The 14,866-nt window shown below is 37.8% G+C and overlaps 1 protein-coding gene across 3 annotated transcripts in view; it reads left to right on the top strand.

The window, feature by feature from the left end:
* kif1b (kinesin family member 1B) overlaps positions 1-14,866 on the top strand; it is a 66,429-nt gene that overhangs the window by 18,351 nt on the left and 33,212 nt on the right. Inside the window, exons 3-15 of one of the 3 annotated variants that reach the window (XM_042750510.1) lie at positions 5,010-5,086; positions 5,245-5,424; positions 5,648-5,713; positions 5,908-6,086; positions 7,137-7,248; positions 7,898-7,975; positions 8,244-8,309; positions 8,420-8,437; positions 8,650-8,725; positions 9,302-9,380; positions 9,504-9,646; positions 10,024-10,065; positions 12,866-13,077. In XM_042750510.1, coding sequence (XP_042606444.1) covers positions 5,010-5,086; positions 5,245-5,424; positions 5,648-5,713; positions 5,908-6,086; positions 7,137-7,248; positions 7,898-7,975; positions 8,244-8,309; positions 8,420-8,437; positions 8,650-8,725; positions 9,302-9,380; positions 9,504-9,646; positions 10,024-10,065; positions 12,866-13,077 — 1,328 coding nt within the window. The remainder of the gene's footprint in view (positions 1-5,009; positions 5,087-5,244; positions 5,425-5,647; positions 5,714-5,907; positions 6,087-7,136; positions 7,249-7,897; positions 7,976-8,243; positions 8,310-8,419; positions 8,438-8,649; positions 8,726-9,301; positions 9,381-9,503; positions 9,647-10,023; positions 10,066-12,865; positions 13,078-14,866) is intronic. The other 2 variants (XM_042750511.1, XM_042750512.1) reach the window with 2 other exon arrangements.

The raw sequence follows: 14,866 nt of genomic DNA, 5'->3' as shown, positions 1-14,866 counted from the left end.
TGTAGCTATTTTTCGTAGCTACTGTACTTAAATGTCCTCAGGAAACTATTAAAATTAAATTATTTATTAATTCGTTATTATTAATAATCTGATTGGGTGGGCCACCAGTCACATGCCCACCCAGGCCCACCCATAAATCCGCGCCTGCCATCGTGGCTGATGCAGTGCCACAAACAAGGCTGAATTAAAAGTTTTCCACAGGCTGCTAAAATGTCCTTTTCCTGCAGCGATACAGCTTGTTCTCATATGGTACTCCTGAGGATATATTTTGACAGTTTAATGCCTGTTTTTGTTTGTTCCTATCATAATTCTGGCTTTTAAAACCACTGCAGGCTGTTTACGGTGGATATTGATTTGCCTGTGGGCTAAAGAGCAAAGCCTCATGGGGTCCGAAGCTGGAGACACATATTCCACCGCATTAGGCCAGGCATGCCTGCTATTCTCAGGTCATCTCACACTATCTGAAATAAGCCCAGGTTTATCATCACAGTCTGAAAGTTGATATGCTTTGAGCAGCCAGATGGGTTTTTCATTCTTTCCTCTAAGCTTTTCCTGTGCACACGCAGGTCAGGTGGCGCAGTCTGCTAACTCATTTAAAGTACCTCCTGCTTGAGTTTCCTACAGTGATGATCGCCATTAGTCTTCGTGCATCTGTACCCAGGCGTCCTAGCAGGAAAACCACTGTGTGCGTTTTTGTGTTTTTGCTGTGCCAACTCCACCCTTGAATTGGTTTGTCAGTTGGCTGCAGAAAGTGAGAATTTGCATCTGTATATTCTGCCGAACCAGTGTTGTGTTTGTGCGTGCAAGTGAGTTAAACATCCAGTCAGACTTTGTTTTTGATGATCACATGACATTAAGCTGGCCTCTGCTAGAGAGGTTTGGGGATTGGGGTCAGGACATTGTTTGGGAGGAGTGAATAGCATGTTTAGTTGTGCATTTGTATAATGAGCAGCTCTCCATTGATGGGTCGTGGTCTGCTGAAGTGTTTTGTCCAAACATAATTGGATGGATTGAGAGGTCGTTTTAAGAGGTTATTCACTCATTTCAGCCACCTCTGTACCAATTAGCCTCATGTTCGCTTCAAACTGTCATTCACAGCTTTGAGGTTGGCATGACTAGACTATCCTCAGCCAGCTGATTCATCTTCAGATATGAAAAAAAATTCATCAGTATACATTCTGAATTATAGCATACTAAATCCCTGATCCAAACAACAGGATTGTCAGCTACATACGGTAAAGTTATAAAATGTTCACTTTGACTTCATTACACTTACAGGGAGCCAATTGCCAAGGCGAAGAGTATTTCTTCCTCTTAGATAGATTTTTTTGTAATTTTATGTTTTTCTTTTTAGTCCATTTTGCATGCCCTAATGTGGCACATTTTGTTTGCATTTGTCAGCTCCTATAGTATTATTATTAGAATATTTACATGACATGAAGAGAATGTGCTGTATACCTTTTTCCCCCCTTTTTTTTTAAAAGCACAGCGTCATGTACCTCTATGCTTGGTTCACTGTTGATGTACAGTATAACGTCTGGTTTAATGTCTTAAGTCTGGTCTAATTTACAAATCCTAATGCTTTCATTTACCATGTTCAGCCAGATTTAAGGGATTTTAAAACAACAAAAAGTGAATTTTAAAAATTATATTGAAAAACAATTGTCACATAATTTTGTTTTATATTTCAAGACTGAAAATGAAAACAAGGCACATGTCTTTGAGGGAGCAGTACAAAATTAAATTGAATAACACAGATGATGGTTCTTATTTCTATATGCCACTGTTCAGTGTGGCGGTCGTCATGGTAACAGGTTGAACTTTTGCTATGGCTTGCGTGAGCAGTGCAGATGTAGCAGACATTGATAGAACAACAACAGCATAACTGCACTTTGAATGCAAAATCCTTTCGTATTTACCCTTTCACTCAAAAATAGCATAATGAAACCTGTCTGCGTCATACTGATACAGAAACAGACGAGAGTGACCCACACATGTGTGTATGTGAGTGATCAAGGCCACCTGTCTTTCGGCCCCCGTGTTGATCTTCCCATCTCATCAGTGTTCTGATATGACTGGTGAACACAGTGCATGATGGGAGAAGCATTTATAGTCCTCTGTGTATTTTGTTCCAGGAAAGAGGGGCAGAATGACTGCAGTAATGTAAATCCCTGTGTGTTTTACCCACTGCTCCAGTTTCCATTTGGCCTTAGGTCAGAGGTGTAAGCGCTCTTTATTTAGCCTCTCTTTCTCCTGAATGACACAGGCCTGTCCTCTGTCACACTGACCATGTGAGGATCCAGGACTTGAGGAAAGAACCTGTTTTCACCAACCAGGGAACGTATCAGTTGTCTTTCCAAACAGACACACAACTACCCAGCCTTCTGAGAAAGAGGCCATCTCCAAGAACACTTTTAAGATACAGTCTATGGATGGTTCAATTCAATTCAATTCAAGTTTATTTGTATAGCGCTTTTTACATAGCATAAAGTAAAATTAGAATCTTGATTTATTTTTTATTTTTTTTAGCCTTTGGATAATATTTAATCTCAATTTTTAAACTATATCTTCAACCCCACCCAAAAAACAAAATATTTTACAATTTAAAATTTATTTAAATTAAACACTTTCCCTATAAATAAAAACAAAAAAAAACCATTCACAAACAATAAATACAAGTTCAAAATGATCCCTTTCACACACTTTCACTGTAAATGAACACAGGGAAGAATCATTTTTAATCAAATGAAACACTGAATCAGAAATTTGAACCTATTTTCATAAATAGTTTAAACTGATCCTTATAAATAATTGAACTTACCAACTCTATTATTATTTTTGATATTTATGTTTAAAATAGTCTTATGTGTGTTATACTCAAGAGATGAGCACAATGTCCAGATATGTCTAATAATATGCCTAAATATGGCTCCTAATATACCTGTGCAAAAAATGGTATGTGAGAAGTGTCTTTAGTTTGAATTAGTATTAGTATTGAATATTTACGTATATACTTTCTAGTCTCATATTCGATTTGTATCTCTCAGAAAGAAGTGACAGTACCCAGCCCTCCCCTCTCATTTCCTCTGAATAATAGATGAATTCTGTGAGATTAGCCCATGTTCCAGAGGTGCTGCGGAGGGATTTATTCATTGCAGGGTGCTCTAACTTCCTCGACTGCAGAGAGCCTCAGGCTTAATTAGAACGTTGAGTTTTTATGTATAATCCACACCTCTTTCCCTTCCTTCATCCATCCACCTATGCATTAAAGAGTAAAAAAAACACCACATTTCTATATTTCTGGGCTGATGGGTCATTTTTGTTGCAGTAGGAACAGGAAAGGTTGTTATGTTGTTGTTTGGATTGTTGCTAAGACAGCAGCATGTGCATCCCATTCGTCAGTCTCTTTCTCGTTTTTTTTTTTTTTTTTTTTTTTTTTCGCCCACCCAGCAAACTGACCTCACCACCCTGCGCTCTGCCAGTGGAATGTGTTCGTCTGGATCGAATCAAGGCCTGAACATGCTCGGGGGCCCTGCCGGCCAACTCCGAGTCAGTCGAGGCCGGGGACTTCGGCAGCAGCTGGCTTTCTGATACCTATAAATATCCTACAGTAGATTCCTGCACTCCCACAGCCTTTTGGGCCGCTCACTCCTAGGCTTATCATTCTGACGGTGTGGTGGTGTTGAGATGAAAGTCGGGCTGAATGTTTGGGACACGCCAAATACCAGACAAGCCTTTAGATTCCTGTTTATTAAGACTGCAGGGATATGTAGCAACCTGCTGGGTGGACAGCATGTGTGTAATCTGTCAGTGAAAACGGTTCAATTTGATTTAAACTTTGAGTGAAAAGAAAAAAGGGGATGAATTATGGGTAGTCACATGCAACAGGTGGACCCGCTGATCCCACACAAAGACATTTTTGAGTCATCAGTTTTTTTTGTTTTTTTTTACACAGGCCCTGCTGAGATGAATGTGTCCACTCTCTCAATTGTTGAAAATTGTGTTTTGCAGTGGCTGTGGAGCAGTTATGCACATGTGACTCTTTCATTTCTCATTGCACAGACATTTCATTCAATCAATAATGAATGGAAATGTTGGTTTAGCTACAGTGGTGATTTGTGGCTTTTTGGTAGCTGACTCAATCTCTGTCGTTTGATCATATATGGTGCTGATATTTGGTAATAGTTTAGAGCCATTAATAATGATTGTGTGCAGGTGAGCAGTTCACTTTGCATAAACACTATCACAGTCTATCAGTGATGGATTCAGTTTCTCAGCTATTAATGAGATCCAGGCATTGTTTTTTTTTTAGTATTATTTACTATTATAAAATTTATTAATATTTTAAATTGACTTATGGTTATAACTTCAGGTTTTATTTGGGTTTTTATTTAGTTTAGGGTTTTTTCCCTAATTTCTATTTTGCTTTAAAAAAATATTCTTTTATGTTTAATAATTGTAGTATGTCAATTATTAAATATATTAGTATATTAGTTGACATGGCAACATTTCCAAAGTTCTAAAGAAATCTAAAGTTTGTGTGTTTGTTTCATAGCAGATTTGAATGCTTACTGTACAATCAGCTTTTCTCTTTACTTTGAATTTTGAGTGCACAATATGTTTTATTTAATTATACTGTTATTTCATTATTTTCAATAATATATTTTAATTATTTTCAATCATTAAACAGAACTATAGTGAAAATTGTTTTATTTATAATAAAAACAAACAAACAAACAAAAACAATATATCCACATATCATTTAATTAATTAATTAATTAATTATTAATTAAAATTACAAATTTATCACCATAACAATCAAATAAAAGAAAATCATACAACCCACCACACCACATTTCATCAGTCACTAGGCGTGTCCTTTAAAGCAATAGTATGTAACCCTTCTGGATATAATTTCCAAAAACTGATGTGGTGTTTCATGTGAAAAAAAAACATTAAAAAAAAAAACCCCATTATATATATCACATTGATTTTCCCTGTTTTTGCAGCTATTTTGAACCCCAAGAACCCAAAGGAACCACCCAAATCCTTCAGCTTCGACTACTCGTACTGGTCTCACACCTCAGTAAGTCTCTTTCTCCTTCTGTCCTTTTCCTGCTCTTTCTACTTTTTCTGCTGAGCTGGCTCAGTGGACAAAAATGTGCATGTGGTCAGATTTACAGCTGTAATTAATCATCCCCTAAAATAAAGTGTTTTGTTCTCTTTTCCTCATTTCTCTTCTAGCCGGACGACCCCAGCTTTGCGTCACAAAGCCTTGTGTACAATGACATCGGGAAGGAGATGTTGCAGCATGCTTTTGAGGGATATAACGTCTGTATTTTCGCCTACGGCCAGACCGGAGCTGGCAAGTCCTACACCATGATGGGAAAGCAAGAGGAAGGACAGGAAGGCATTATCCCTCAGGTGTGTATGTAATATCGCAGCATATGTATCACCTTAATGGATCCAAAGTAAAAGACATGCTTAAGAGCTCAGCAGCGACTGAGATGTTTCTGATCTCAAAGCAGACATTGGCAGAAGACATTAGCACTCGGTCTAGCACGTCCGGCAGGGGTAGAGTTATTTGTGCTTTGTATCGATCGCTCTCTGTCTCCTCCCTAATGTGCTCTTTTTGTCCCGCTCCCAGCTCTGTGAAGAACTCTTTGAGAAAATCAATGACAATTACAATGAGGAGATCTCGTACTCTGTGGAGGTGAGCAACAAACACATCACGACTCCTCTGTACATTCCTGTGACTCACTTCACATGCTCTCCATCTGTTGAAATGCTGTTTTTGTTGGGTTACCTCACTGCTTACTAACTGGGGGGTGATGGGTTTGTTCAGAGCCTACTCAAGTGTCAATAATTGAGAGCAAGTTATATCTCATTTTTATGTTCTCATTGTAGGTGGCTTATATGGAGATATACTGTGAGCGGGTGAGGGACCTGCTAAACCCTAAGAATAAAGGGAACCTGCGTGTCAGGGAACATCCTCTACTTGGGCCGTATGTTGAAGACCTCTCAAAACTGGCCGTCACCTCTTACACAGACATAGCTGACCTTATGGATGCTGGTAACAAAGCCAGGTGAGAGAGAAGAAAACTTGTTGTATTTATAAGGGTTTTTTTCCACTTTGGGTGCTGCTGTTGAAGGATGGTGGTTAGATTTTTTTGTCAAGGGGGAAATGGAAAAGTGTTATGTTTCATCCAGTGATACTCTGACTGATAGTCATGTGTAAATCTGACTGTTGGAAAGGTGTAACACGTTTCTGATCCTCCCGTGCTGAATCCCAGGGTTTATTTGTGGAGAATGTGACGTGTAAAGCCTGTTTCCCTCGAGAGCATCCCACCCAGTGCCATATCCGGCACATGAGCTGTGTTGATGTCTTGTTCCTGCACTTACTAGCACTTTCCAGGATTATTCTCTCACACTCTGGTGATAAGCATCTAGAGCAGTCTATGAACTTTCAAAGCAGCCTTTCAACCCTTTTCAGGCCAATAAAGAGATTATTGCTTGATAAAGAGAAAAGTACAGGCCTGAAATGGCATATAGTACCATATTAATATATTTATACACATTTTTGTGTTATGATTCTTATGTTTCAAATCTGTTCAAATAATCGTAATTGATATTTTAATTTTAATGTGAGACGGACAATGGAAGATTTTACTGAATTCCAATTTTTAACTATAATGATGTTTTTAATGCGTATTTTCATTTATTAATTTATTATTGTGTTTCATTTATTTTATTTATTTATTATTTCTTTTTAAACATATTTTTGTTTAATGCATAATTCATTTTTTAACATTTGTTTTTCCTCACAAATTTACTTTGACATCATGGTTGTCTTTATTCTTGTAGTTTTGTTATGCATATTTTTATTAATGTTATTTCATTTATTTATTCTTCACAAAATTACTTTGAGTTCAGCATTGACCCCCATTAGAAACTCTAGTTTAATAGTATTCAGCTTTACACAGATATTAAAAATAAGGTGAAGAAATGTAAGAAAATACTATTACATTATGTAATATCCAGTAATATACATTATATATAATTATACATTTGTTTTACTCAAATAATTATATGTATGTGACACCTATGACACTCATTTCGCTCTCTGTAATCCGCAGAACTGTTGCTGCCACCAACATGAATGAGACGAGCAGCCGCTCTCATGCAGTCTTCACTATCGTTTTCACCCAGAGGAAGTATGACAGCGAGACAGACCTGTCCACAGAGAAGGTTGGATATTTTACACCCACCCATAGCCATTATGACATTTCACCGAGCTCACATTCGTCCTGCAATCCAAAGTCAGCAAATTCTGTACCAAGTTGAAAGGAAAACAGAGAGAAAGAGACCGTCCCACTCATCCTGTGTTTGTGGGGCTCATTGTGTAATCGCTGCGGACACAAAGACTGCTTTGTGAGGTCCACAGGCACAATGGCTATTGTACAGAGCTCCTACATTAGATTCACTACACAGGTCTCGCCTCAGCCCTTGCTCTAATATTACTCATCCAGTTTGGCAGTGGAATCGCTGGCCAAAACTCAAGCACGACAAAATGAAAAGATACCCCAAGCATCCTTTAGCTAAATTAGTTGTGCATGCATGCACCAATGATTTTACAAGTACCCTAAAATTACTGGACGATTGAATTATTTGGTTAAACAAATGCTTTCTGAATCGGGTTGATTGAATCATCAGAATGAAACATTTTGGACAAGTCACTATATCAGAAATACCTACAGTATATGATTCTATTGCTAATAGAGTTATGGGAAACAAAAGACTCCCACATTCATAGTATGCCATACTGAAGAGATTTCCTTTGTGTCTTATTTTAGTGTGTGTTGATCAGTCTAAAAGTATCTCTGCTGTCTGGTTTCAGGTCAGCAAAATCAGCCTGGTGGATCTGGCAGGAAGTGAGCGTGCTGACTCAACAGGGGCCAAAGGAACCAGACTGAAGGTACAGACTAATTTTACAGCCTCTCTCGAACTCCACCACGACCTGCCATATGTAAAAGTGACTGCAGTCTCCTCCACATGCCGCAAATATTCTGGGAATGTGACATGCATGATAGAACAGAAAACACTCAAAACAAAAAAATGCATCACAGCTATTTTTATCCCTTTAAAGGGTTTGTTTGTTTTAATTGCAAACATATCTTAAGCAGAAATGTTTTTAAATTAGATGGAATCATAAAACTGACTATTCACCTGTTTGTGCTTCTTAGGAGGGAGCAAACATCAATAAATCTTTAACTACACTAGGAAAGGTTATTTCAGCGCTGGCTGAGGTGGTGAGTATTGTTCAACACCTGTCTCTCTCTCTGCCTGTTTGCTTGCATGTCTTCAGTACTATAACTCTGTGTGCTGTCTGTCTCTCTCCTGGCAATGCTTCCCTTCCCAGGATAACTGTACCAGCAAGGTAATCTTTCCCGGTGTACAATCACTAACCACTGAACCGTCTCTATCTAAACATATCAACCTTCATCCATGTAACCTTTTGTCTTAAAAGTGTCTTATTCCAGTCTTGATGTCTCATACATCAAGTCATTTCCTGAACCCCCTTTATTATTACAGCAGTAGCTATATTCACGTGCTATATTTCAACATGTTTTACCGGCTGTTTTGAAATAGAGCAAGAAGAAAAAGAAGACAGACTTCATTCCTTACCGAGACTCAGTGTTGACATGGCTGCTCAGAGAGAATTTAGGTATGATGATGATCCATAATGATTATAAATGATTGTATCTACTACGTTGCATGGGTATTATAAACCAGCATTTAAAAATAGAACTGACTGTATTTCAAAATAATTCAACAGCTCTCTATGTAATATGATTGGACTCTCCTAAAGGAGCAGTTCTCTCCTCTCCTCTCCTCTCCTCTCCTCTCCTCTCCTCTCCTCTCCTCTCCTCTCCTCTCCTCTCCTCTCCTCTCCTCTCCTCTCCTCTCCTCTCCTCTCCTCGACAGATCCAATTCTTATTCACTGAATTTTTATTTTTGGGTGAACTATTCCTGTAAATATTATCTATATTCAACAGACTGAATTGAAATGTTATCATACAATGCGAACCAATAGCTATTAAATGAAAATATTGCAGAGGTTCAGCATTTAAAATTAATTGTAACCATTTAAAACAAAAGAAAATTACACTTGCTTTCTTTAAATGTCTGTGGAAGGTGCATCCTTTAAACTCATTGGCCTGTCTTAGATCAATACTCCAGTCGAAAGAAACTGCATTACTTGGTGTTTCTAATTGTTTGTGTAATTGTGCTTGTTCACCAGGAGGGAACTCAAGGACAGCTATGGTGGCCGCCCTGAGTCCTGCTGACATTAACTATGATGAAACTCTAAGCACACTCCGGTAAGAATTCACTTCCTATTCCAACTTCCCATGAAACATTCTTAGATGGTCTTGATTTTGATAAGGGGACTCTTGTGATATCAGTGGCTGTTTGGATCATTGTCATTGTTTGCGCATTCACAGATATGCAGACAGAGCCAAGCAGATCAAGTGCAATGCAGTCATCAACGAGGACCCCAACGCCAAACTGGTGCGGGAGCTGAAGGACGAGGTGACGCGTCTAAAGGACCTGCTCCGTGCCCAGGGTCTTGGGGACATTCTGGACAGTAAGTCGAGGCACAGCGCCCCCCAATGGCTACTTCTATACTTGCCCAATTGCCAGGCAAAATAGGAGGTCACTTACTGTGCTCACAAGTGGCAAATTCTTCAGCTCTGATGTAATGCTGCAGTCTCGCCCAGTCTGCATTGTCGTCATGTTCCTTCTACGTCTTCTTTTAACCATTTCATCAACATGTGATGGAGATTAGGGATATGATGGTTAGAAATTACAATACTGTTTTCCAAAATCCAAGTCCAGGAGTGTTTCCATCTCATGTTTGTCTTCACAATATTTTGTCTAGTCAAATCTAACTGCCTCTGTCAGTCATTCCTCTACTAGTCCTCTCAACTCTGACCTTCTCCTGTTCTTCCTGCTTCCCTTCAGTCGAGCCAATGGGGGATGATTACCTTGGAAGTGGAAGCAAATGTGTGTATACGCTTGACAGGGCCGCATCCCCTCGCTCTTCCCTTTTGTTACCAGTAGCTTATTCATTGCTTCTGAAATACAAACGTGTCGGCTTTGCATGCCTCAGTTTTTTTTTTTACTGCAAGGAGTCCCAGACATGCAACAGATAAATATGCAATGGATTGGATGGGTTAGATTGCCACTGGCAGGCTTTATGCTTGCTCTTCCCTAATTTGATTGACTGTCTGGCATGGTGCAGTCTTAATGGCAGGCTTTTCTCCAAATAAGCCCAACCTCCTGCTACAGCACGATAGATCAGATAGACTGCATCTGGAAGCACTCAAAGCGATCGTTTACCCCAAAATTAACATTTTGTTGTCATTAAATCTATTTTGCGTTCTTTTGTGAAGCCCAAGAATGTTCTAGCTTTAATTCCATACAAGGAAAGGACATTTATACTTTGTGTAATGAACAAACCAAATGGATAATTTGCAAATTAAAGGAAGAAAATCAGTTTTGGACTTCCAAATTAATTGTTATTGTCCTTTATTATAAACTTCCTCTTAACTTTCTGCCTAGTGAGGTTTTATCGTGTCATTTAACTGTTCATTGCAGGTCACGATATTAACGATGTTAAAACAATGATCTGTCGGAGAACAGGTGCATGTTTTCATCATCTTACAATTGCAGATCAGCAGTTGCAGTGGTAGTGTAAGAATACGTAGATGCTTTATTCCAAGTGCGTTTGAATCCTCTTCCTCCCCTGTTCTTCGTATCCTCTTACGCAAGCTCTGTGTACCTTTTCAAAAGCTGCAGAACCGAATCAGAGCTCAGGTGGCTATTTGGTTTTCTATCTGTCTGGGAGTCCTTGATATGCGCAGAGAGATGAATGCACACTGTGCTTTCTACTGCTACAACCATATGGCGCTGGGAAAGCAAATATTTTTACTTGACTGAAATGCTTGCCATGGTCTGTGTGCTAGTGGCCTCAATCGCATCATCTGAACGCATGAACAGGAATGTAATGCAGTGCTGTTACGCCGCCGTGTTGGCCTAGTTGCTTCAGGAGAGTCTTTTCAGATAAATGAAGTGGGGAAAAATCCAATCGAGTGAATATGCAGCAGAAAGCTCGACTGAACTGCGATAAAGCTCCCTGGGAGAGGTTTCGTAAGCACAGTCCCCTCCTAGTCGCTGTAGCTCTACCAAAAATATGTTTTGAAGAGCTTTGTGGCAGCCAAACATTGACAGCATCATGACTTTAATGTGCCGCGTGGAAAAGATGTTTTATAGCTTGTATCTGCAGCATGTTATCACACTGCTCTTCCAGCCCCACAAGCCTCCCTCTCCTGGTTTGTGACCTTTATGCAATCCCTCCACCCCCATCTCTTCTCTCACATCTGAGAAGTAATGTCAGTTTTCACCCAGGTCAGGATCAAGTCAAATTGATTTATCACATTTAAAAGAGCTTGTATAATCCACTGCACTGTTTGCAGGTCACGTGTTGTTGAATAGTACATAATTGATTTAAATATAATGCATATTTATAGCATGCTACTGTTAAAAAACTGATGCCATTTATTGTCATAATGCTTAAAATAAGTGCATACTTCAAAAATCCTATTCCTATTAATTAGTACCTTTCAAGTAAACTATTTACATTTACATTTAATCATTTAGCAGACAATTTTATCCAAAGCCACTTACAAATGAGGGTAATAGAAGTATTGTGACAAGTCCCGTTTAGTCTAATAATAATAATAATAATAATAATAATAATAATAATAATAAATAAAAAGAATAAAAGTAGATAGAAAAGCGATAGAATAGATAGTTTATTATTTATTGTTATTTTTTAATAATTAAAAAGTAAAAGAATAGAGAGCGCTAGTGTTAATAGCGCTCTCTAGAAAATTGAAAAGGAATTGAGCACTAATGTTAGAAGATTTTTTTTCTTTTTTGTTAGTTTTTTAATAAATAAAAAGAAAACAAGTAGATAGAATAGAAATAGAGAGTTAGTGATCGATTTTTAAAGTAAAAACATTATTTTAAAAAATGATTGTTAATAGTTTATATTCTTAAAATGTAATATTCTTATAACAAGTTAAATTGACCAGAGAAGCAAAAATGTATAAAATATTACCAGATATTAAAATTTAAAATTCAGTGTTTTAAAAATGATAAAAATTTAAAATACTATATACTGTAGTAGAAATTAATATTCTTTAAACAAGAAAAAATTACTTAGGAAGCAAAATTGTATATATTAAGACTTAATTTCTGAGAATGTATCTTGAATTGAAAATCAACGTGAAACTGCACCAAAGTTTATTTCCATAATCTGATGCATTTCCAAATAAAATATATTCAACAAGACGACAATGAATGATAAATGTTTAATTTAAGTGTATTTGCCTTGTTCCATTATTTTTTTCATTTGTTCATTTAAGTTATATTTAATGAGGTTTACAACTAAAGAATTGCCAATGGAACGAGACAAAATGCTGTTAAATTCAAGATACATTCCCTGAAACAAGTCTTAATAGCTTGTTTTAAATATGACGGAATAAGATTTTTAAAGTAATGGGGATAGAAAGGTTTTTATACAGAAAGACCTGAGGTGAAAACTGTATCTGACTCTCTGACTGGCGTGTTTGGTGTAATCCTTTGATGTGAACTGTGTGTCTTACATTGGTCTTTCCTCCTCTTTGTCCTTTTTCTTCCTTCCTTTCTTTCTTTCTGTCTCCTGTACTCTCTCACATTTCTGTCTCCACCACTTTCGCTTCTTCCTCCTTGCGTCGCCTGTCTCTCCTCTGTGGCTCAGACCTGAAAGATATACAGAACAATAAGCATAGATACTTGCTTGCCTCAGAGAACCAACGGCCTGGCCATTTCTCCACAGCACCTATGGGCTGCCTGACAGCCTCTCCGTCCTCAGGCTCACTGTGCAGCCAGGCAGGGCTCCAGTCCGTCTCAAGCATCCAGGAGCGCATCATGTCCACACCGGGCGGAGAAGAGGCCATCGAGAGGCTGAAGGTACACAAGCATTTTGCAAACAAAAGAAGAGTCAAGGGTTTAAGTGAATAACCATTTCTGGGCGTCACAGAGGTTTCCTCTTGAATTAATCAAAACTAATTAGCTAACAATGTGTAATAAGATAATGGCGGTGCTTCAGGCACCTGCTGACCTTTTGCATCCAAAATGTTCTACTCATAATGATTTGCATGTTCTCATACATGTGTCCTACTTTCCCACCCACCAGTGGCTTGGTGCCATTCACAGAGACTCTCTGTAAATGAGTGAGATAGTAAAGGAGGAAAAGAGAGAGAATAAGTAGACGTGGCTAGAGTTTCCAGGCATTAGTTTCCATGGTTACGGCAAGTGGCTCGCACCAGTGACGTCAACCTCTGATGCAGTTCGGCAGTAAATCAGACAGAAATAGACCTGGTCTTTTGTATCAGCCAAAAATATGGATGTATGATTAAATGTGAGGGAGCATCCTTGACCTCAATCAATAACATAATCAGATGGAAGTCAGTTTGTCTTTTGTGATTCACATGCAAACCAGTCACTACATGTCGTCTGTGATTCCCTGCATACAGTCCATTTCTTACTGGTCAGTAGTTGGAATAAAGCATTGTTAGACACCAGTGTTTCCTGTTTCCTATGCAAAGATTCCTTTAATAAAGTAATTCAAATAGTTATACTACTTATTACATTTTAAATAGGGTAACTTGTAATCTGTGACCTATTACATTTCCAATGTAACCTTCCCAACACTATACACAGATCTAATATAATGTTAATCCAGTCTTCCTAGTCCTCCTTAGCAATCTGGGTTTGTCAGAAGGATCAGCTCACAGGTTACTTTCTACATGAACAGATGGCAGGGGTGTTAACCCTTTAGGAAGGATCTAGAGGGAGCGTCCTGTGCCTTAGGCCAGATGGTTCTGGTCTTCCTCCTGGCCAAGGACAATAAGGACCAGACACAATAGAGGAATATGAGCGTTGGGCTTCCCGTATTTAACTGTGTTTACTGCTTTTGACCCCACGTCAGGCATTTGTCCCACTGCACACAGATTTATGGCCTGGTTTTGGCCTCTTAGCTATAGGACCCTGAAACGTATGACCTTCCCACAACTTGCAATGTCTGACTTAACATATAGCAAAATGTGCTCTGACACTGAGAGCAGAATAAGGCTCTCAGTATTATGCACCGTTCAGGCAGGTCACAATGGCAAGTCTGGAAATGTTTCTTGAGTAACATATCAGCATATTAGAGTGATTTCTAAAGGATCATATTCAAATTCATTCATCAGATGTATAAATTATGTTTTATAATACATTAACACCAAAATATTTTTTTTAAAAATTGTAATAACATTTCACAATAATGTATTTTAATACTTCTGCACCAATATTAATTTATTTGATCAAAAATACAGTAAAAATTTGTGTTGTCTAATTAAGTAATCACATCCAAAATAAAAGTTTTTGTTTACATAATATGTGTGTGTGCACGGTGTATATTTATTATGTATACAGTAGTCAATATTTGAAGTGGATCAAAAAGTTCATCAAAGTTGTCCTAAGACAAGAATGCATTTTGTTTTAGGTTTTAGAACAACTTTGATAAAAGTTTTTGATCCACTTCAAATGTTGACTAGTGTATATAAAAGCACACACATAAAGTATATATTTTGAAAATATTTACATGTATATATTTATATTCATATCATTTATATATAAATATATTTATTATATAAATATAACATATTTTTCTTAAACATATACATGCATGTGTTTGTATTTATATATATATATA

This window comes from Cyprinus carpio, chromosome B23 (genome assembly GCF_018340385.1).
Source record: "Cyprinus carpio isolate SPL01 chromosome B23, ASM1834038v1, whole genome shotgun sequence".
In the NCBI taxonomy this organism is placed as follows: Eukaryota; Metazoa; Chordata; class Actinopteri; order Cypriniformes; family Cyprinidae; genus Cyprinus; species Cyprinus carpio.
Note: the sequence above shows the minus strand (reverse complement) of the source record. Positions and strands in the feature narration are given on the sequence as shown.